This window comes from Cicer arietinum, chromosome 3 (assembly GCF_000331145.2).
Source record: "Cicer arietinum cultivar CDC Frontier isolate Library 1 chromosome 3, Cicar.CDCFrontier_v2.0, whole genome shotgun sequence".
In the NCBI taxonomy this organism is placed as follows: Eukaryota; Viridiplantae; Streptophyta; class Magnoliopsida; order Fabales; family Fabaceae; genus Cicer; species Cicer arietinum.
The window spans coordinates 57,729,089-57,752,237 of record NC_021162.2 but is presented as its reverse complement, the minus strand read 5'-3'; the positions used below and the strand labels follow the sequence as shown (position 1 = coordinate 57,752,237).

Here is a 23,149-nt window from a genome sequence, read left to right as displayed (position 1 = left end):
TTTTGTTTATTTGATCCTATATTTAAATTTAAGTAATAATTAATTTTAAGTAATAATTTAATCTTTTATATCTTAAAATGTCGATAATATTATCCTTTCTTTACATAAACTTAAAAAATTTATCAAAATCTTTAAATTAAATTCATAAAGTTCAATATCAAGAAAATTCATGTATTAATCAAATACATAATTCAAATATTCAAATAAACTCGTATTTTCATCTCCAATAACATTCAATAAATAATGAAAATATGAGTTTATATGAGATATAAATTTGATGAAATTTGATTTATAAATTTTTTTTTGAAATTTGAGATATGAATATTTGAGAATGAAAATTAAACTAGCTTATAAAAATTGAGAACTAAACTGTTTTTTCGAAAACAGTTTATTAACCGAACTGATTTTTAAGATCTAGAATGGAAGGAACCGGTTTTTTGTTCAAAAAAATTAAACTGAACCGATTTTTAGTTAAAAAAACTATAATCGAACTTATTATTTTAGAAGTAATTAGGGGTAATTATGTAAAATTTAACCTATGAAAACAAACAAAAATTAAGTTAAAATCAATTTGATTTGGTTCAGAGTAATAAACCGGTTCACCAATTTGTAGAACAGTTCAATTCGGTTTGTTAAACTAAAAACTAATTAGATTCAATTTTTTCGAACTAAAAATTAATTAGGTTCAATTTTCAAACAGTTTTAATTAAGAATTGAACTTTGTCTACCCCTATCAGAAATAATATCATAATACAATAATCAATAACTAGGTTATTTTGAGAATTTCTTTACTTCTATAGGTGAATGGTAATTGTTGGCAGGTGATGAATGTAATTACTCCAATAATTCTTATTGGTGATAACAAGATTCTTCTGCAACCATTTACTAGTTTGGAATTTTATGAAAATTTGCAGAAAATGGAATCTAACAAAACCTCGGCCCTATGGCTTTAATTTAGGATTTTACAAAAAAATAATTGATATAATTGAGGTGAGATATTTTTGTTGCATGTGTGTAATTGGTCGAAGAGTAGTGTTTTTCCATAAACTGATTATAGTATGAATGTTACTCTTATTCTAAAGATTGATAACCCACTTATAATGAAAGATTTGTGTCAAATATCCTTGTATAATGTGGTTTATGAGCTACTTTCCTAAGTGTTTGCTAACATGTTAAATGTCGTGATGCACAAATGTGTGTCCTTATTTAGGTTAGCTTTTGTCCCGAATAGGTTCATCTTGAATTATCTTAAAGGTAAAACCAAAGGTAAGCAAAGTTAGGTGGCATTTAAATTAGAAATGTGCAAAGCTTACCACATCGAGGATTGGAGGTTTTTTGAAGGAAATTTTGAAGGTGGGTTTTGAAGTTAAATGAAACCATTTGATCATGATGTGTGTGGAAACAATTGAATATTGTGTGATGGTAAATAAAAAAGTTATAAGTCGTATAGTGTCTGGTAGAGGGCTTAGGCTAGGGAACCGTTTGTCTCCTTTTTGTAGAGTAGTTTTGTATTTATTGTTTGCAGTTAAATATTAACACTTATGAAGTAATTTGAAGTTACCATGTCCACTTCTAAATATTTGAGATATTTTATAGTAGGAATGTGCCTTAGGTTACAAAAGAGGAAATGACATCGTTGTTGGATGTTAAGATCCCTTTGGATATTGAGAAGTACTTAGAGTTGTTGAGAAAAAATATCCCAATCATTTTAAAAATTCTTATTATATGTGTCATCTAATTTGTGCTATTGAGTGTATCAATTTAAAAAAAAGTCAGGTCATTTATATTCTTAATCATATAAAGCTTTTACACATATTAATATGTCCTCTTAAGAGAGTATAATGATACTTGTAGCCTAAACATACAAAACAATCTGAATAACAAAAATGATAGCTATCTAAGAAAAATACTGATAAAAAATATTAGTACTTATGTCAGAGGATAAACAACACAAAAAAGAGAATGAATTTATGTTCTCTATGCATCCTCGCACCTAAGAAAATGAGTAAAAGTACCTAAGTACAAAAAGTGATGTTTTTGACTTGTAAGGCAAGCCACTTCAATTTGTTGGGAAAAGAAAAAGCCAAAAAGCACAAGTAACATCAGAATTAATGAAAGCTCCATCCTCCTACAACTTAGATATGAGGATAGACTACAACGTTCATCCTCTCAACTTTCTTATAACAAGGACAATTAAATGGTATATTTGCAATTGTAAACAAAGAGCATGGACAATCATGTAAGTCTCCAACAAATATTTTGTACTTCTCCTCATATTTGAAGCACCGTGATTTCTATAAATTCAAATGACCTCATCCTCGAAATAGATAAGAATTATCATACAAGCAAAATATAAAAGTTGTGAAAAGCAATCTCATCCTCATCATACTTTCTACTAATCTTAAGTATATCTTTGGATCATCCTCTTAAAAAGTATATCATAATGCAAGAATCCCCTTTTATCAAATCTCTAAAAAAATCTATATATGTTGAGATAAAAACTTTTTTAATGTATGTTTTAATGACAACAAACTTTATGAAATAAATGATTAAGTTTTATAAATGGTGATCTACTAATGATTGCACTTGAGTTTTATTTACGGAACATGAATTGCATAAGTGAACAAGCAAGAAATCATTCACTTCATAAAAGTGCATAAAAAATTGATGACAAGATCATTTTGGTTAATTAAAAACAAAAACCTGAGAAAGTAAGATTGTTCTCGTTATTAAACAAGAAAACGAATATCATTATGATTTTCACAGTTTTAACCCAATAGCGTTCTAGTTTATAAAGAGTAAAATCTGATGTAACTTAAGATCGATATGGGCTAAGAAAGTACATCTATAATTAATATTCATTACAGAGGAATTTAATAATCTACATAAAATGGTTTTGGAATTATTCGTTGAAAGAGGATCAACAAAGGCAAAACAAAAATCAAGAACAAACAACAAGATCAATCTCCAGATTGATGATTAAAAAGTACAACAAGAAAAAAAAATACCAACACTACATCTCTGCAAAAAGTAACACGTGTACAGAATAGAAAAAACATGACACTCAACATCTGTCAAAATCCAACACTCATACAAAACAAAAACGAATAATGTTCCTGTTTTACAAAAGAACATTATAGTTATTCTCTTTTAAAGATAAAATCAAAACAAATAATTTTCCACAGTCCAAACCACATATTAACGAGTATCAAGACTGCTCAAATCAATTGTGAAACTCGGAACTCGAGCTGGATGCCCAAAGGAGGAAAACAACCTAAAGATCGATCTTCAAATTGACGAGTTGTGAGCAAGGACACAAGTACATTGTACTTACAATATTTTGCATAAAGCTCTGCATAATTCTGATTGAAAATCATACCAAATTGACATTTCACTGCTCATTCACTCAAACCCAAAAACAAGAACGTTATTCAATTGTCAAGAACGTTCTTGACAACAATATAAACATATGTTTAATTGGTTTAAAATATATCTAACACTTAGGAAGTGTGTACAACGACTATATTCAATTTAAACTGAATATTCAGAGCCTTTTATCATCTATAAATTGAAGATCAATTGGAAGATGAAGGCAAGAGTTCAATTTACAAATCTACCAACAATTGTTCAAGTAATAACAAGTCAAAAACTCTTCAAGCAAACTCCAGCTCTCTTTACTATATCTTTGGATAATTATTTATTGAGTTTGTCTTTCCTTTATCTCAAACAAGTGTTGAGAAGTTTCAAGATCCCAAACAATTTTATCATACACATCATTTGTAACTCAAGTATATCTTTTATGTTAGATTGAATGTGTTTGTAAAAATCATTTCAAGGCTGAAAGGTGATTGTAAAAATCATTTCTAGGTTGAAAGATGAAGATTATAATTGATCAAAGTGTGATCAAGAGAAAAGGTGTGAAGGAAAATATTCTGGTTCTGAAGCACATAATGAAAATCTCACGATTGTGAGAACTGCTCTAGCACAAGTTGGGTGAACCAATATACTTTTTGAATCAAAATTTTAAAAGGATCACAATTCACACCCCCTTTCTTGTGATTGACATTGCTACTTCACCTCATTCTAGTGATATTTTAGCTACTTCAATTGGCATCAAAGTCAAGTTATCTAGAATTACATCTAACACTGTAAGAGAAAAAAATCAAGAGAAAGATAAAAAATGTCAAAAGCTAAATATGCACTTGAAGGAGGATCCTCCAGTAGACCACCCTACTTCGATGGTACATATCACTATCATTGGAAAGGAAACATGAGGTTGCTTCTCATATCACAAGATAATAACATGTGGTATGTGGTTGAAAATGGAAATCATGTCATCAGAACTAATAATACAAATTCAACCTCACATGAAAAGCCTTAGGAAACGCCAAGGTACTTCTAAATTCGAAAGCTCATTTATTTCTAAAGTGTGCTTTGAGCAAGGAAGAACATGATAGAATCAAAGAATGAAAAAGCGCAAAGAAGCTATGGGATACATTGAAGATTCATCATGAAGGATCAATTCACGTAAAAAAAGCAATGATTGACATAAGAGTACAAGAATTTGAACTATTCGAGATGAAAGAGAAAAAACTATCCATGAAATGTTTTTAAGACTCACTATTATACTAAATATCATAATGTCTCTTGGAAAAATATACTCTGTCCGAGAGAGGATAAGAAAAATTCTAAGAAGCCTACCAAGAGAATGGAGACCTATGGTAACTGCCAGCACAGAAGCAAGAAACTTAGCTACCATGAAATTAGAAGATCTAGTTGAAATATTAAGAGCACATGATCCATTATTACTTTCAGACAAACCAAGCAAAAAAGGAAAATTGGTTGCTCTCAAAATAAATCAAACTGCAAGTTCATCCTCTAAACAAGTTGAAGAAGTTATAAAAGTAAAAAAAAAAAATAAAAAAAAAACCCTGAATACCCTTTATCTGAGGATGATGACTTATCCTCTAAACATGGAAAAGAAGAAGAAGCAAATCTCTGTCTTATGGCGAATTCAGACACTGAAGAGGTAATCATAACAAAACTATGTCCTTCATGTGAAAAACTAGAAATAAAATTTGACAATCTATTAAATGACTCAAATACTTTATCTCATAAATGTGGTTCTCTTAGAAATCAACATTGTGAGATAAACAAAATGTTTGAGCAGCAAAAGATTCTTAACAAAAGGAATGTCAAAATCCATCCTCCAACAAAAGAGGAGACAAAAAACATAAGTTGAAGAACTAAAAAAAGACATTATCAATTTTGTTAAATCTACTCAAACTTTTCAAAACAGTATGGGTTCTCAATATGGAATATTTGACAACGCTGATATTGATTTCAAAAGTTCTCAAAAGCAAATAATGTATGAAAATTTCTTTCTACCTCAAAAGTTAGAGGATAAACCAAAATTTCTTAGTTGTAAAAAACCAGGACATATTCTTAAAAATTGTTAGGCCAAGAAAAGGGCTGACAAAATCAAGAAAAGTTGTTCGTTTTGTGACAAGTATGAGCATCTTGATTCTACATGTTATCACAAAAAGAAAATCCTTACAAGAGAAAATACTAACCAACAAGGACCCAACATTCTATAGGTACTTGAGTCACTTTTAAACTCTGACCCAAGAACATTCTCTAACCAACAAAAGAAAGTCTAGGTTCTTGGAAAATGGTTGCGTAAAACATATGACAAGGGATAAACATTGCTTTATTTCTATGGTGAAAAAGGATGGAAGGTTGGATTAAAGGAAAAAGTATTATTGAAAAAAATAACTCTGCCAAAATAGAGGATATCCAATATGTAGATAATTTAAAACATAATTTGCTAAGTATTAGCCAACTTTATGATAATGACTTTGAAGTAATTTTTAAACCCAATATCTACAAAATTAAACATTATGTGTTAATATGGAGTTTTGGGTAATCAATTATTCAATTAAATTATCAAAATTACTATGTGTATATATGTAGCATTAGAAAAAATCAAAAGATAGTGGGTGCTCCAACCCTCATGAAGGATGAGGTGACGCCGTCCATGCTTTTTACTTTATATTATATGGTAACTCTCATGTATGATTTGTTAAGAGACAAACAAACTAACGTGATTTATTAAAAGAACTCGTTTTTAATATTTGTTCTCAATTTTTTTAGTGATATTCTAACTTGTATAAAGAATTTGATTATTAATAAAATGTATCAAATTCTCTTTGTAAAAAGAAAATTTCAAATTTTATCTATTTATCTTATTCTTTTTTGTTTTACTTTCCTATTTTTGAGCTAAAATGTATTCTAAATAAATTCCTAAAAATATCAATAACTTACTGAACACATTTGTGAAAATAATATTATTGAAAATGACATAATTGTAATTTTATTCTCTCTATTTTTACTAATTCACAAATTGATCCCTCTATTTTAAAAGTCGACAATTTTGATATCTCATTCTTATTTTTAACTAAAAAATGACGACGTAAGATATTTTAAATAACGTGACATATGATACAATAATATAAAATGATTAACACCCATGAAATTATAATAAAACGCAGTATATGTCACGTCATTAAAAATATGTCAATTCTACATTTTTTTAGTTCAAAAATCCGAGAGAGAACAAAATTGTCGACTTTTAAAATAAGAAAATCATTTTCGTAAATTGATAATAATAGATGGACTAAAATTACAATTAAGTCTATATAATTCTGTATCGTAAAACAATCGCTCCTTATAATCTCAATGAGTACTTTACTTTTACAAAAAATTTAAATATTTTAATTGTAGAGTGATTCACCAAAAGATATAATTGCCTTAACAGCGGATCATAGTTGACTAAATTTTACATCAATGTCAACTACTAGATTTTAGTATTTTTCCCAGATCCATCCAAGGTGTTGCGATCCTATCTTTTTCTTTGAGATGTCTTTGCACCTTTTATTTGTTTTCTATCTTTAATTGTTGTTGTTTGATAAATTTTTCTCAATTTTGAGCGGCTGATTATTTCGATTTGTGACTAATTGCGCACAACAAATTTTGATAACAAATTTCGATACCATCAATTTGTACAATAATTTATCTATATTGTGTATGAATATTGTAAATGTCATAGAATCAATTTTGATTTATGCTCATAATTTTTTTAACAATTTCAATTGGATTTACAATCTAAATTACAACATTTTGTATGCTAAGTATTATAGTAAAATCACTATCACAGACCTAACATATTATAGTTGATTTTATTGCGAGTAACATTTAAAAACATTTGAAATCAAAAATAGATATCAATGTGATTAAATTAAATAAACTTAAAAAACAAAAAATTAAATAGACTTCAAATTAAAAATCCAATCGGGTATCGATAAGTTGGATTTTTAATCAAATTATGCGGGGTATTTATTATTTTTTGGATATGCTTTTCTGGCCATCTGCAAAGTGTGAGAATTATTAAAATAATTAAAATATTGGAGATGCGGGGTATCGATCCCCGTACCTCTCGCATGCTAAGCGAGCGCTCTACCATCTGAGTTACATCCCCATGTTGTTATCATTATCAAAATTAAATATATAATTTTATATCCAAAACTGCATAATAGTTAAATTAAATCTTAATAATAACTTTAAAATAAGAAAAGGTCAAATAAGTAGTGTAATATTATTTATTATTGACTAACAGATGAGCTAGAAAATACAAAGTTTTGATTTTGATCTCTTTAATTCAAAAATTGTTAATTAAAAAAAGCATTGGAATAATCAGTTCAACAAAGCAAACCATATTCCGAAACAACAACCTACGCCAACATCATCAACCATGTTTGCCAAGAGATTGTTACACAAAGCTGTGCATCACCATTCTAACGTAATAAACACAAAAATCCTTTTTTTTCTTCTTTTCTTTCTGGGTTTATGATGTTGTTGCTTTTTTGAATTTTGGTTTTGAAATTCCGATTCTTTTTAATTTTGGGGTTGTTTTTTTTCAGCACAAGTTGCAGAATAGTAGTTTGCAGTTAAGTGAATTAGATCCCAGAATTGTGATTCACTATGGCATTCCATCTACTGCTTCAGTTCTCGCCTTTGACCCTATTCAGCGACTTTTGGCTATTGGGACTTTGTTAGTTCATTCTCTCTCTCTCTATATATGATTGATTATTGATGTTTTTGGTGTAATTATACAATGCATGCCAGCTACAAATAATGTTGTTACTCATTTTCATTTATTATAGCATTGCCTCCTATTGCATAAGAAAAATGGAAAAAGTAAAAAATAAAGTAAAATGGATTTAACAATTTTTGTAGAGAGTCCTATATTTGATGACGTATGGCCCAAAAGGGTGTTTTAAGTGGAGACATCTCTCATCATACAAGCTGATTTTGTACGGTTGAGTTAGGTCAACCTAAATTTTAAAATGGTATCAGAGCTTATCCAATATCTGTTGAGCCAATTTTATTGGGCTACTCAAGTCACGGTCCATATTGTCATATGCGCAACCCAACTTGTAAGAATTTTGAAAAAATTAATCTTGGGTTATCCTAAATATCCATGACAATTGATTGATAAGTATTTATATTTATTTTTAATGCTAGTATAACTGTTTAGTGATTGCAGTTTGAACTCTGAACTGTTTCCATTGCATGAAACAAATGTTAGTTAGTTAAAATGGACTCAGCAATTTAGAAAAAAATGTTAACTTGGGTTATTCTAATTATCCAAGTTGGATTATTTAGTTCCTTTTAATTTCACAAAAAAGAGGCTTTGTTTTGTTGGTGAGTAAAGTAGATTTGTCTAGTAGTTAGGTGGTGCCTGAGTTTTTATTTTTTTTCAGTATTTTTCGATTCTTTCTGATTCTTTCAGTTATATACATGCATTTGGAAATTATAAGGTGCAGGCATTCTGTTAAGTTAATTTAAATTTAAATAATCTTTGTGCATGATTAGGTAGACAGTGTGGTAATGACAGGATCCTTTTATTACCATAATGTCTGATTCTTCCAATTTGGTGATGTCTGGAATAATACGATTTCTGTCGGTGCCTTGATTGCTCATATTGCTTAGTTTAATGGCAGGGATGGAAGGCTTAAGGTGATTGGTGGTGATAATATTGAAGGACTTTTGATTTCTTCTAAGCAATTGCCTTACAAATACTTGGAGGTAGACTACATTTGCACTTCTCAGATTGTTATAGAGTTAGATGTTCTTTGATTTTCTATTATGCAAATTATCAAAATGTTAGCTAGCTAAGCTTGTGATAAATGTAATTGCTAATATATAAATGTAATATTGATGTTTGAATTCTTTTGGCATTTGCAGTTTCTACAAAACCAGGGGCATCTAGTTGGGGTTTTAAATGATAATGATATCCAGGTAAATTTCTTTTTCTAGATTTCATTTTCCATTTATGTCAATGTTGCTTTCTAATAAAGGCGCCGTGGAGTTCAGAAAATTAATATTAAAAAAAGTTAACATCTTTTGCTGTTTCTCTTGCTTTTCTTAACCATCTTTGATATCTCTGAGTTATGTGATTGATTTTCTGTCTTTTTTGACTTTACATCATAAATTGTTGACATAATTGCTACATATTTGGTTGGTTATGAATTGAATGAACAACTTAGCACATCAAGTTATAGTTGATATCATTAATTGGATCACCTTGCTCATTATACATTGTGATTTATATGTCTAAATGGAAACCATTCAATTAGTCTTTGTTTTTTTGGCAGGTTTGGAATCTCGAGAATCGGAGTCTTATTTGTTCATTGCAATGGGAATCCAATATTACCGCTTTCTCTGTAATCAGTGGCTCACATTTCATGTATGCTAGAGAAATGCTTTTAATTTAGTACATATCTATGCTTTACCGCTTGCTACTAGTTATTTGAAAATGGTTTCGAGTTCATGATTATTAATATTAACATTACTACTCTATTATAATGTGCAGTTATGTTGGGGATGAGCATGGCTTGTTTTCTGTGATAAAGTTTGATGTCGAGGAAGGACAACTTTTGAAGTCAACAAATAACTTATCGGCACAATTTCTAAGGGGTAGTTTCTTGTTTTATATTTTGATGATGATCGATAATTAATACATACTCTCTCGGGTCACTATTCTAAGCAAAAAAGATTACTTTCACGGGTATTAAGGAATATAGTTAAGAGCAATTAATTTTCTAGGTTTCATGTAAAACACAAGTTAAAATTACTAAATTGTCCCTTTTAAATGTCAAACATATAACTATCAACATTAAATGTTTTAAATTAAATGAAGGGTGCATTGGAAGTAATAGCATTAAATGAGTCAAAAGTAGTTAACTATTGCTTATAATAGTGATCAAGATTTAAGACATTTTCTTTGTTTATAATAGTGACCAGAAGGAGTATCTTGCTATGTAATCACTATGTCCAAATGTCTTCTCCATATCATTCATCTCTATGCTTCAGTGTGTAAAGATGTTTTTCTTTGCTTTAAGAATTACTCATTGCCATTGTTTTGTTCCTTTTGATAGAAGCTGCCGGGTTTCCAGAGTCTAGCGATCAACCAATTGTTGGAATTCTTTCGCAGCCTTATTCTTCTGGGAACAGGCAAGATATATATTCATTCACAGAGTTTTTAAGTCTATGTCTCCACCCTTTGAATTTGAAGCTGTGGAAAGAAATCTTGGGACTTATAATTATATATCTACCATTTAGTAGCCTAATTCCATATATATGTCAAAGATTTATATTAAAAAGTTTAGGGAAAATGTATACTTATCATCACTCTCAATTTGATGAAGAATGAATTCTATATTTTTATATTTTTGCAGATTGTTGATTGCATTTCAGGATGGACTGCTAATTCTATGGGATGTTTCTGAAGCTAAAATTGTGTTCCTTGGTGGTGGAAAGGATCTTCAGTTAAAGGACGAGGGTGGTAACTCAACTGAAACAAACACTGATCTTCCAGATGATGTTTTAGAACAAAATCTCGGTGACAAAGAGATAAGTGCTCTTTGTTGGGCATCTTCTGATGGATCCATTCTTGCTGTCGGATACTTAGATGGTGATATCCTTTTCTGGAACTGTTCGACTTCAGCACCTTCTAAAGGTCAACAAACTTCTTCGTCTAAAAATGTTGTTAAGCTACAACTGTCCAATGCAGAAAGAAGAATCCCAGTCATTGTCTTGCAATGGTCCAATAATCATAAATCTCATAATGATTGTATCGGTCAGTTGTTCGTCTATGGTGGTGATGAAATTGGATCGGAAGAAGTTTTGACTGTGAGTTTTTATGTTTTATTGTTATTTATTATGTCCTTTTTTAATTGATTTTGTTTGTTTTATTTGCTTAGACATTCATATTAAGTGAAAGCTTTACTTTTTATTTACTAAATCGAGGATTTAATGTCCACACGTTTTAATCACTCTCTTCCCATTTCTTTGGTTAATTTAAAAGGTGAAGTTTAAGCCCTGGTTACATCAAACAATTGTAATTTTGTGAACTTAGTAATAGGGATTTCTGGTCACATTTTGATACCATTAAGTTCATGAATTGTTTCTCCGCTTAAAAGTTTTCTTAGGGTCCGTTTACTTTAAGTGTTTCTTGTTTCCATTTCCATTAATAAAAGGCATTATGGAAGTTTTTGAAATTGCATTTTATGAAAATTCTAAACAAACGTCAAAACATTGTTTTCAGTGTTTCCAAAAATGAATTATTTCAAGTTAGCTTCCATCTTCTCTCTATGACAATCAAAAAGAAGAATTCATAACTAAATATCATTCCGACCACAGACAAACAAAGTAAAAATTGAAAATGTTTTTAGAAACTAAATGGGCCCTTAGTTTGTCAGTATTGGTCCCCTAAACTTTAACGCATCTCTTCATTACAGGTTTTAACTCTTGAATGGTCATCTGGGATGGGGACATTAAGTTGCATTGGTCGTGCAGACCTTATACTTAACGGCACTTTCTCAGACTTGATTTTACTACCAAGTCCTGGAGCAAGGGGTTTAAATAGCAAAGATGATCTTTTTGTACTGACAAATCCCGGACAACTACACTTTTATGACAATGATAGCTTGTCTGCATTAATGTCTCAGCAGAATAGGACATCGTCTGTATCTTCACAGGAGTTTCCAATGCTAGTACCGATGGCTGATCCATCTTTGACTGTTGCAAAACTTATCAAGTTGCCTACTCAGCCAAACTCGTCAAAAGCTCTAGCTGAAGTAAGTTTTTTTTTGTCTGCCAATACTTTCAGCTGATCTTTGTCCATAGTGTGGTTTTTCAACTTCTTATTTGGTTTATCGTAGGTAGCCCCGGCTCTGAGAACTTGCTCAACACCTGGTTCAGCTAGTAGTGCAAATTGGCCCTTAACTGGAGGTGTTCCAAGCCACTTGTCCATAGTTAAAGAAGGTGGCATTGAGAGAGTTTATATTGTGGGATATTCTAATGGATCTGTCCTTTTGTGTGATGCCACACATCCAATCTTGTCTTATATTTGCTACATAGATGGAGAGGTATGAATTCCACAATATTGGGCCCTTTTGTTACGAATTATAAAAAAAAGTGATTTTGTTATTCAATAATTTAGAGGTTTTCTAAGAAAAGCAAAAACTATTTTATGGTTGTTTACCATAATACAAATCGCTTTTTTATATAAAAAAATCATTTGAAAAATTGCTTTTTTTATATTTTTTTTTCTTCTGGTACTTTTTTTTTAATAGCTATAACAAACAGATGAAAAAAAATGCTAAAAACATATTTTATTTTTAAGGAAAGTGATTTTTCTTAAAAAAAGCTGAAAGTGAAACAAACAGGCCCATGTTGTCCCCAAATAAATAGGAATAAAAACAATACCCTTATGTTGGCTCATTCAATAAATGTTCTGTTTATTTTACTTACTTTTCACAATCTTTTTGTGTTTGTAGGTTCATGGTGTAAAAGTGGTTGGATCAAATGCTCCAGTGACAAAATTGGACTTTTGTTCTGTTTCCTTACTCTTGGCTGTGGGCAATGAATGTGGTCTTGTCAGAAATCTTTCTTAATTGGTACCCTATTTGAGGCAATTTATTATTATTCTATACTTAATTCCTTCGCTGTGACAACTTTTGTAGGTCCGCATTTATGACCTTAAAGATGGCTCTAATGGGAAAAAATTCCAGTTGGTCACAGAATCAAAAAGTGAAGGTGATTTATTCTGTCACCATTGTAGAAGGCTACCTTCTTAATTCAAGTTCTCTTTTTTTCCTATTTGTGCAGCTTGTGTGCCAAACTATGATATTTGTGCATAAAAATGAAAATTATACCCTTGACTTATATTGTTCAATAACTTGTATGCAGTCCATGACTCTCCACAAGGAAAAGGACCTCATTGTAGTGCTGTTTTTTCTCTTGTTGGTTCTCCAGTACAAGCATTATCTTTTGCAAATTCTGGAACCAAACTCGCTATTGGATTTTTAAGTGGCCATGTGAGTATAATCTGACTACTTGTTAATTCACATTTCCTTTTTTAATACAAATTTGATAATAAATAGATGTGTCGAATTTCTCAATCAATTAATCTTGGATAAATTGCTTCTTTCAGGTTGCAGTCTGCGATACAAAATCATTGTCGGTTTTGTTCTTGATTGACGGTGTACCTAGCTCTACCTCACCAATTACTTCATTGGTTTGGAAACAAGAAGCATGTTTGCAAAATGCTTTAAATAGTCCAAAGCAACCAGAGACACCTTCAGGCAACTCTCTTGAAGAGATACTATTTATCCTATCTAGGGATGGAAAAATGAATGTAGTTGAGGGTGATACCGGTAAAATGGTCTCTAGCCGGCCATTACATGTGAAGGAGTCAACTGCAATCTCAATGTATGTTATAGGCAAGTACAACTTTCATCTCGAACACAATATGAATTCAGTATTATTGTACTCGGCATATAATTGGAAATTCTAAGAGATTTTTTGTACTCCAGATGATAGCATCTCAACCTTCGAAACGTCAAACGACAAGCAGCAGGAGGAATCGTTGAAGAATACTGCTGGTGCTCACGCCGAAGAGCCTGTGAAAGAAAGTAGCTCAACTGTGGTAAATTCATCAGAGGCTGAAGTTTCCTCTTCAGAAACCACACACTCTGGAGAAGTCCTTTTGGATCCACTTGTCCTGCTTTGCTGTGAAAATTCATTGCGCTTGTTGTCCGCAAAAGCATTGATACAGGTCATCTACTCTATTATCAGTTTATTGCCTAAAACTTGTATTCACACTGTAAGTCTTATCGGAAATGAATTTGATATAAATATGCTATATTCTTACAGGGAATTGAGAAACCGATTCGAAAAGTGAAACATTCGAAATCTATCTGTTGGACTACAATTTTGAAGAAAGATGACAAATTTTGCGGGCTTCTGTCATTGCTTCAGACCGGAACATTTGAAATAAGGTGAATGCGCTAGCAAATTAAAATTCACTTTGCAATACTAAATTTATTGGTTTTGTCCATTATGTACAATTAATAAATTGATAAATTTATAAACTTGCAATTGGCTGTGTACAGATCTTTACCGGATTTGGAACTGATAACAGAAAGCTCGTTATTGTCGATTTTAAGGTGGAATTATAAAGTGAACATGGATAAAACTATGTGTTCTGATGACAATGGACAGATTGTGCTGGTAAAATACGCTTCAAAACTATCTATTTCTTTAATTCTTCCCTATTTTTTTGGGACAATGTTAAAACATATTTTAGCATTGTGGCCAAAATTATTCTCTCAAAAGCATGCAACTTTTGCTTCAAAGCACCAACTTTATGTTGATGATAACTTACAGGCTAATGGTTCTGAATTGGCATTCATATCATTACTAGCCGGCGAAAATGAATTCAGGTATCTTTGCTATTCTGTAATAATGAAGAGATTAACAGTGTAAATTAGCTGTTAAAATGTGGATACAAGGAAGAAAAGGTTGAACGAACAATTCTATTTTGTTTTAGGAGTCTGGACCATTTACCTTGTCTTCACGATGAAGTTCTTGCAGCTGCTGCTGACGCTGCATTTACATTCTCAACTTCAAATCAGAAGAAGAAACAGGTTTTAGTTTCTCGGATTTGTCTTACTCTAGATCCTAAAGTTCCCATCTTTAGAAACCGGTTTCATAAGCTTAACTATTTTGGAACAGACAACTGTACCGGCCATTCTAGGGGGTATTGTCAAAGGATTGAAAGGAGGAAAAGCCTCTCAAGTAGATTTAACTAAAATTCCAACCTCCAATTTTGGTCATTTGGAAAACATTTTTTTCAAGCCCTCTTTGCCAGATTCACTTCCAACAGTAGCGGTGGTGGCTGATGAAAAAGTAGTGGAGCTTGATATAGGTTTGCTGCTGAAATGCCTTTTCATTATTTTGCTTTTTATTTGTAGTTTTTTTTCTTCAATAATTTGAACAGTTCTGCACTTTGTAAAGGAAACCTAAAAAACTTGTTCTCTATTTTGGTTCAGATGACATTCACATTGATGAGCCTGTAACGATGCCTTCTACTTCATCTCCTGATGTTAAAAACAAACAGAAAGGTAAATTACTTTCAAAATTTTGTTTCATATTTTATCTACAAAGATTAGTGACAGTTATTTTCCTTTTACTTGCAGATAAGTTACGAAGTGATAGGGATAAATTATTTCAAGGTGGGACTAATAATGATGATGTAACACCAAGGGTCAGAACAGCTGAAGAAATTATAGCTGCTTATCGAAAAACCGGGGTAATGCTAAGTTGTGTCTATCCTTTCTCTCTTTTCATATTCTATTGATTTCAAAGAGCTAAATATTTAACTCCTGATTTCAGGATGCTGCTTCGGTTGCCGCTCAAACGAGAAACAAACTTATGGAGAGGCAGGAAAAATTGGAGGTAGAAATTTATCTGATATACATATCGCTTTAAATGAGAATCATCTCAACTTACATAGCTTTTATGAAAAAATTTGTTGCACCTAATTGTTCAAAACAAACATGTAAAACACAAATGAAAAGAATATGATGCACTAAGGGGGCATTTGATGTTAAGAGCTTATATTCGCTAATTTACACCCACTCATTTTTTAGTTGGTGTAAATTAACAATGTCCACCTTTTTGTTTTGGACAAAAGAATCCAACCATCTGTTATAGAAAATTTCATCAATGAGGGGTAAAGATGTAATTTACTATTTTTAATTTATTTTGTCTACTTCCCATGTAAAACGAAACTTACAAAATTACCCTTCAATTTTTTATTTATTTAAAATAGTAAAGAGGGTTTTTTTTGTCCAAATGAAAAGGTGTATGTTGTTAATCTACCCCTAAAAATTAGAAGGTGTAGATTAACAACCTACACCCCTTCTAATCATTAATAATAAAAATGAAACTTACAAAACTACCCTTCAATTATACTTATTTAAAATAGTAAGAAATGGTTTTTTTGTTCAAATAAAAATGTGTAGATTGCTAATTTAACACTTCAAAAAAAGAGATGGGTGTAAATTAGCGAACCCCTATATTATATATTAAATAAAAAACTATTTCTGCATTCGAAGAGGGAATAAGAGTAAACATTGCTATTGTTGAAAACAGGTTATAAAAATAAGCTATCTGGAATAGCTTATGAAAATAAGTTGAAAACATCTTATAGATATATAATAAGCTATTTTCATTAGCTCTTTGAAACACTTAATTAAGTACTTATGACATAAGATAAGTTCTTTCCAAAAGTCTTGGCTATTGTTTGTTTTTAGAATGATGTTACGAAGTGATCATTGGTGGATGATAATTTTGGTATCATTATTATTGGTATATATGAACTAGGTTGCTTTTTGTTAAGAGTAACATTTGATGAGATAGGATCTAAAGATATGTGTATAAGATGTGGGTAGTCCTCATCTTACAAAATAGTTTTGTATAACCCAAATTTGAGTTATCCATTTGGCCACATTCTATCTGTCCAATGGCTATCGGGTTGCACTCAAGATATTTAGTCTTGGGTCTGTTAAGAGTCTCACATTTGATGATATAAGGCTTGAAAATGCGTTTTTAAGTGATGGATAACCCTCACTTTACATGTTGATTTTGTAAGGGTGAATGAAGCCCAACCTAAATTTTAAGACTTTTTACCAACCCTCAATTCCTTGATTTGGAAGTTTGCCATGTTTCTCTTTTTGTTTTCAATTATTATTGTTAAATTATTGACAAAATGACAAATTTGTGCTCTCTCTAGTCATACATGTAAGGTCATCAAACTGTTACGTTTGAAAGTGTCATTACCATGAGTCTAAATGGCACTAAACTGCATTTTTACTGTTCAATTTGATGCAGAGAATAAGCCAGCGCACTGCAGAACTGCAAAATGGAGCTGAAAATTTTGCATCATTAGCAAATGAGCTCGTCAAGACCATGGAAAGGAGGAAATGGTGGCAAATATAGACACAAACAAGTGAAAAAAAAATATTAATGAATTGTGTATTTATTGTCTTGTATATTTTGTTATGTTATATATTTGTGGCTGTTGGTTTTGTTTTTGTTTCATTTTTGCATAGATTTACAAATGGAAATTATTGCAAAATCACATTTCATACATTTTTTGTTTAATCTCCATTAGGGGGTGATAATAGACAAGATTATACTTTACAAGACGTGATTATAACATATTTTGAAAATATTACCTATAATAAGTCTATTTCAAATGTTATTTTCACTCATGACTTCAAGAGTTTAATTGTCAAATGTAAAAGGTTTTACAAAACGGAAAATTATGACCAACTATGTGCGTGATTTTAAAAATAATTATAACAAAAGTTAAATATTTATAATGATCTAACAATTGTGATTGATTGATAATATAAAAATTATTTACACGGATAGTGTATATAAATTAAATTTGAACTTCAATGTAATATGGGATCGTCGGTTGAATATGCTAATAAGTAATCATATCTAGCATCAAGTACAAAAAGAAGTATAGTATATCATATTTAGATTTCACACAATATTTTGTTAAAATTGTGCCTATCTCTTAATAAAATGTCACAAATTTAAATTATGATCTCTGTTGTTTAATATTCATATTGATACTCTTATTTAATATTCATATTGATAAATATATATTTTTTCGAATCGGTTAAAATATATAGGCTTAATTGCAGCTTTGGTTTCTTATTTTAGTTGAATCACAAAAATAGTTCCTCCATTTTATTTCTTCTCAGTTTTGGTCCCTCAAATAGAATTTTAGTTCAAAACGTGATGAAATGTCATTTTTTGAGCTTACTTAAGTCACACCATGCCTCAAGATCTCGTAGTGCAACAATTGTACATAGAATCTATGTTCATAAATGATGTGGTGTGGCTTAAAAAAATGATATTTTATCAAGTTTTGGACCAAAACTGGAGAGAAAGCCTAACAACACAACGCTTGTATTGCTCTCCCACAATCCCATTTTCACGGTTTAGGCTGTTCTCATTTCGCTCGCCGCTACTATGGGAATCGCTTTTGCTAGAATAAGTTGACTACTTTCGCGATTCAACTAAAATAGGAGACAAAAACTGCAATTAAACTAAATATATATTAATGACATTCCTAACACAAAACATGTTAAGAATGATAGAAACTAAAGTCAAATTACACGATTAATCAAACTTGAAATAATCTCTCTCGTCTCTCCTTCTCATTCACGGTGGGCCTGTACTGGCTCCACAGTCCACACGACGCGATTTTCTCTCGTCTCTCTCATTCGCAACCGGCTTCCATTGGCTCCACAGTCCACACGAGGCGACTTTCTCTCGTCTCTCATTCTCATTCACGACCGGCCTCCACACGACACACCTCTCTCTCATCTCTCCATCTCAGCCATCTCTCATATTCCACACGTGACACGACGATGACACTTGTCTCTCCTTCTCACATTCGACATCTCCATTCTTCGATCTCTCTCTTTTGCGACCAGCGCTGCCGCCTGCTCGTCTCTCTCTGCCTCTCCGTCTCATTTCGCAGTTTTGGACTATCTCAATCTGATTCTTATGGTTTTCAGGTTCTTACTTATTTTTTTTCTTATTCTACTATTTGTTAATTGTGAATTATTTTAGTTTAGAATTATGAACTAGTAGTAGTGTCTGAATTGTATTTGTGACTTTATGAATTGTGAACGGTTTTAGTGTGCAAATTGGGATTGTAAACTTTAATGTGTGTATTGTGATTGTAAATTGTTTACTGTTTTTTGTTAGTGTGGACATATGATTGTGAATTGTTTTACTTTGTGAATGTGAGTTGTAACCTTGAGAATTGTGAACTGTTTGTCTGAATGTATTTGTAATTCGGTTTTTTTTATGTACTAAGTTAGTGTTGTGTAATTAATTTGTGTTTGTTTTTACGAGTGATACAATATTTAAACATAAAAAAATTGATACATTTTTCAAGAAGAAAGTTTCTGACAAATATGAGAATTGTAAAGCTTCAACATCCACACTTGAAAAACCTCATTCTTGTGATCAAACAGTTCAACCAATTGAGCAGCTTTGCAAGATTCAAAAAGTCACCATGGATAAATTTGATGTTAGTTGTTTAAAAGTGACCCCAGAAAACGTCTCCGAATTTGAGATTATCCGATGAATCAAAGAGATGAAGTTCAAAGAGCTTATCTTAATTGAGGTCCTTATCAATGTGTAGTTGAAAAGTATCCCCTAAATGGAGACAAGCTTCTAAGATGATTTCAAGCATCTTGGTTCAAAACGTTCCCTTCATGGCTAGAGTACTTTCCGACTAATGATGTTACTTATTGTTTGTTTTGTTACTTGTTCAATACAAAATCAAGTGGGAACTCTACCCCCGGCGTCTTCACTAAAAAATGATTTAAAACATGGAGAAAGGTCAATGTCGGAAACAATTGTGCTATTCTTAAACATATTGGAGATAATCCTTGTTCGTTTCACAATAATGCAATGAAAACATCTCAAGACTTGTTCAATCAATTTATGCACATCATAAATGACTTAAATGTGTAGAGTGACGATCTAATCACAAAAGTAGACTTTGTCTCAATAGCTCAATTGATTCATTTCGTTGTCTCACATTTCAAGCTTGTGCTTTTAGAGGCCATGACGAATCATTGGGAGAAAAAAATAGAGGTAAAAACTTTCTTGAATTGGTCAAACTCTTAGCATCATACAATGATGAACTTGCAAAAGTAGTGCTAGAGAATGCTCCATATAATTTAAAGTATACCTCTCCTAAAGTTCAAAAGGAATTTTCCATATCATGTCTAGTAAAGTGAAAAGCTATATTCGAGAAGAGATTGAGAATTCTTAATTTTGCATAATATGAGCCACGTAATGAAACTTTAAAGGAGCAAATGACTATTACTCTTAAAAGTACCATTTGTGATGTTCTTTCTCGACATGGTCTTGATATTTTAAATATTTATGGGCAAGGGTACAATGGTGATAGTAATATGAGAGGGGAGTGAAATGGATTACAAACATTATTTCTCAATTTATGCTTGTTGTATATGTCACAATTTAGGGTTTGATGTCCCTCTTGCTTTGATATTTCTCTGTATAATCGTTGAAGTAACAATGTCGATTTACAAGAAAGGGGGGTTTGAATTGTAAATATGCCTTTTTAAAAATTCCTGTTAAAACTTAAGAAAATAACTCAAGAATGATCTTGGTTATGAAACAGAAAACGGAGAACGTTCTTGGTTTATGTTATAAAACAGAGAACGTTCTTTAATTAGCAGAAAATCAGTTTATATTTTATCTCAAATGATTAATGCAGTGTAATAAAGAAGGAGAAAAGAAAGAGAATACCACACAAAGATTTATCCTGGTTCACCCAACGTGGGTTACGTCCAGTCCTCACACTGTGAGATTTTCCACTAAGTGTTTAAAATGAAGAACCTTCTTAATCTTACAACACCTAGAATAAATCAACCTTGATCTATTTCTTTCTTAATTACTTTCCACCCAGAAAGCAATCACAACACCTATCTAACCTTGATAGGAAGCAATCTTAAACAAACTATAAAGAAACTCTTATAGTTTGAGTTTTTACAAATGATTGAATTTGACAGAATCTGATATTGCTCAACTCTTGTTTGAGAATAGATTCTTTACAGAGTATCTAATGACAATTTTGCAGCTGATATATGAATGAGCAGCAGTGGCTGTTTCGCGAATTGCAGAAAGTGATGTTGCCTCTGTTTTGCAGAATTTCAAGCTTAAGTGTGATTGTATAATGTTGATTACTTGGCACTTGAATTTCTTGCTTAGAACTGAGATAATGGCCTTCTATTTATAGGCTGGAGATGTACGAAATAGCTGTTGGAGAGGCCATGCTTTTTTGACTAAAACATTATTTTAGAATAAAAATAATACTTCTTTGAAAACAGCTTTTTGACTTTTGATGTTTTAGCATTGAAAGCATTTCTGTCCTTTCTTTGACATTTCTTCATTGATCTTGGATGGTACATTATCTGTCTTGAGTCTTGAGTGTAGCTAGAGGAGGTTGGAGAAGATTTGAATCGAATTGCAGACTGAAACAGAGAGGATGCAAGGCTGCTGTTGATGTGCAGAAAACGGAGAATGATTAACGTTCTTGGTTTTATCAGTTTGAACGTTCTTGAGCTTCAATAATCATTCTGGAGTTCCCGTTTTGAATGTTCTGTATTTCTTTTGTTCTTGTCTTGTCATATACCCAGTTTGATCAAGTTTTCTTGACATTTGAATTTTGGAGTTCTTAAGTCGTCATGACTTTTGTCCATGTTTGAACTCTTTGATCTTTGCGATCAAATGTCCTTTTTGAGTCTGGATTATTTGTACTTGTTCCTTGCCATGTACTTGTTAGATATGAATGATTTCCAGAGCAGATTCTTTGTTAACGATGTAGATAAACTTTGAACAACATGCTGTGATAGATAGTTCGGTGAAGCTGAAGATCATTCTCTGTTTATGATGCAGAATGATCTTGTTGTTGTCTTTTCTTGTATTTGCTTGATTCTGCTCTTAATTAAAACCACTCAAGAACACAAGTTAAATTAACATAACATTTAGAATCATAATTAATATTCTTAATTAACCTTTGTTTATTTTCATCAAAACTTTAAAATAGAGAGTTTGTCTCAACAATTGTTACCACATTTACATCTCATAATTACAAATCAAGGAGATCAAATCAAATCCTGATTTGTCTAACTTATTTTTGGAAATCTGATAAATATAATTACAAATTAATATTATTTCCTAATTCACATCCCCCCTCAAATTGATGCGGCTGCTCAAGGAGCATCAATTTGCTAACTAGAAACTGATGGCGCGAGCGAGGAACAACTTTGATAAGAATGTCTGCAACTTGAAACTGAGTATTGATGTGAGGGATGGATATAATCTGATTATCATAGGCCTCACGGATGGAGTGACAATCTACTTCAATATGTTTGGTGCGCTCATGAAAAACAGGATTTGCAACAATTTGAATAGCACTTGTATTGTCAGCATAGAGAGACGTCGGCTCTGTTTGAGGGAATCCAAGTTCAGCCAAAAGACCACGAAGCCAAATTATCTCAGAACAAGCAGTAGACATAACACGATACTCTGATTCAGTAGATGATTTAGAGACTCGTGTTTGTTTCTTACTTTTCCATGATATTAGTGAAGAACCGAGAAACATGCACCAACCGGTGGCAGATCGCCGAGTGTCGGGACACCCAACCCAATCAGCATCACTATAGGCAATCAATTTGGGAACTGTTCCCATGGGAAATAAGAGACCTCATTGAGAGCTACCTAGCAAATAACAAATTATGCGACGGACTGCAGCCAAGTGAAGGTGGCGAGGAGAGTGCATGAACTGACTTACTTGTTGAACAACAAATGATATGTCAGGTCGGGTAATTGTCAAATAATTAAGACTACCCACAAGTTGTCGATACAATAAAGGATCTGGCAATAGATCACCATCATCTCGATGATATTTCACGTTAACCTCAAGAGGAGTATCTACTAGATTAGCTGATTAGAGGCCTGCCATAGAAATAAGGTATGTCACATACTTATGTTGATGAAGAAATATACCCTTGGGGGTAGAATGGACCTCAAGGCCAAGGAAATATTGCAAGTTACCAAGATCTTTCATATGAAATGCAGTTTGCAATTGATGTTTAAGTTCCCGGATGGA

At 31.7% G+C, this 23,149-nt stretch overlaps 1 protein-coding gene and 1 pseudogene across 1 annotated transcript; both read left to right on the top strand.

Moving 5' to 3' along the window:
* The first annotated feature begins 7,689 nt into the window (after nucleotides 1–7,689).
* LOC101513772 (uncharacterized) lies at nucleotides 7,690–17,562 on the top strand. Its single transcript, XM_004514161.4, has 24 exons — nucleotides 7,690–7,858; nucleotides 7,980–8,110; nucleotides 9,063–9,147; nucleotides 9,307–9,360; nucleotides 9,717–9,808; nucleotides 9,935–10,038; nucleotides 10,500–10,575; nucleotides 10,800–11,253; nucleotides 11,862–12,200; nucleotides 12,285–12,491; nucleotides 12,903–13,001; nucleotides 13,089–13,161; nucleotides 13,315–13,442; nucleotides 13,559–13,847; nucleotides 13,941–14,182; nucleotides 14,281–14,405; nucleotides 14,520–14,637; nucleotides 14,794–14,849; nucleotides 14,957–15,053; nucleotides 15,142–15,334; nucleotides 15,459–15,530; nucleotides 15,606–15,718; nucleotides 15,802–15,864; nucleotides 17,302–17,562. The coding sequence occupies exons 1-24, from the start codon at nucleotides 7,811–7,813 to the stop codon at nucleotides 17,407–17,409; spliced, it is 3,366 nt and encodes a 1,121-aa protein (XP_004514218.1). The 5' UTR covers nucleotides 7,690–7,810; the 3' UTR covers nucleotides 17,410–17,562.
* A 1,298-nt stretch (nucleotides 17,563–18,860) lies between these two features.
* On the top strand, nucleotides 18,861–20,441 carry LOC113784274 (uncharacterized; annotated as a pseudogene).
* Nucleotides 20,442–23,149: the final 2,708 nt, after the last annotated feature.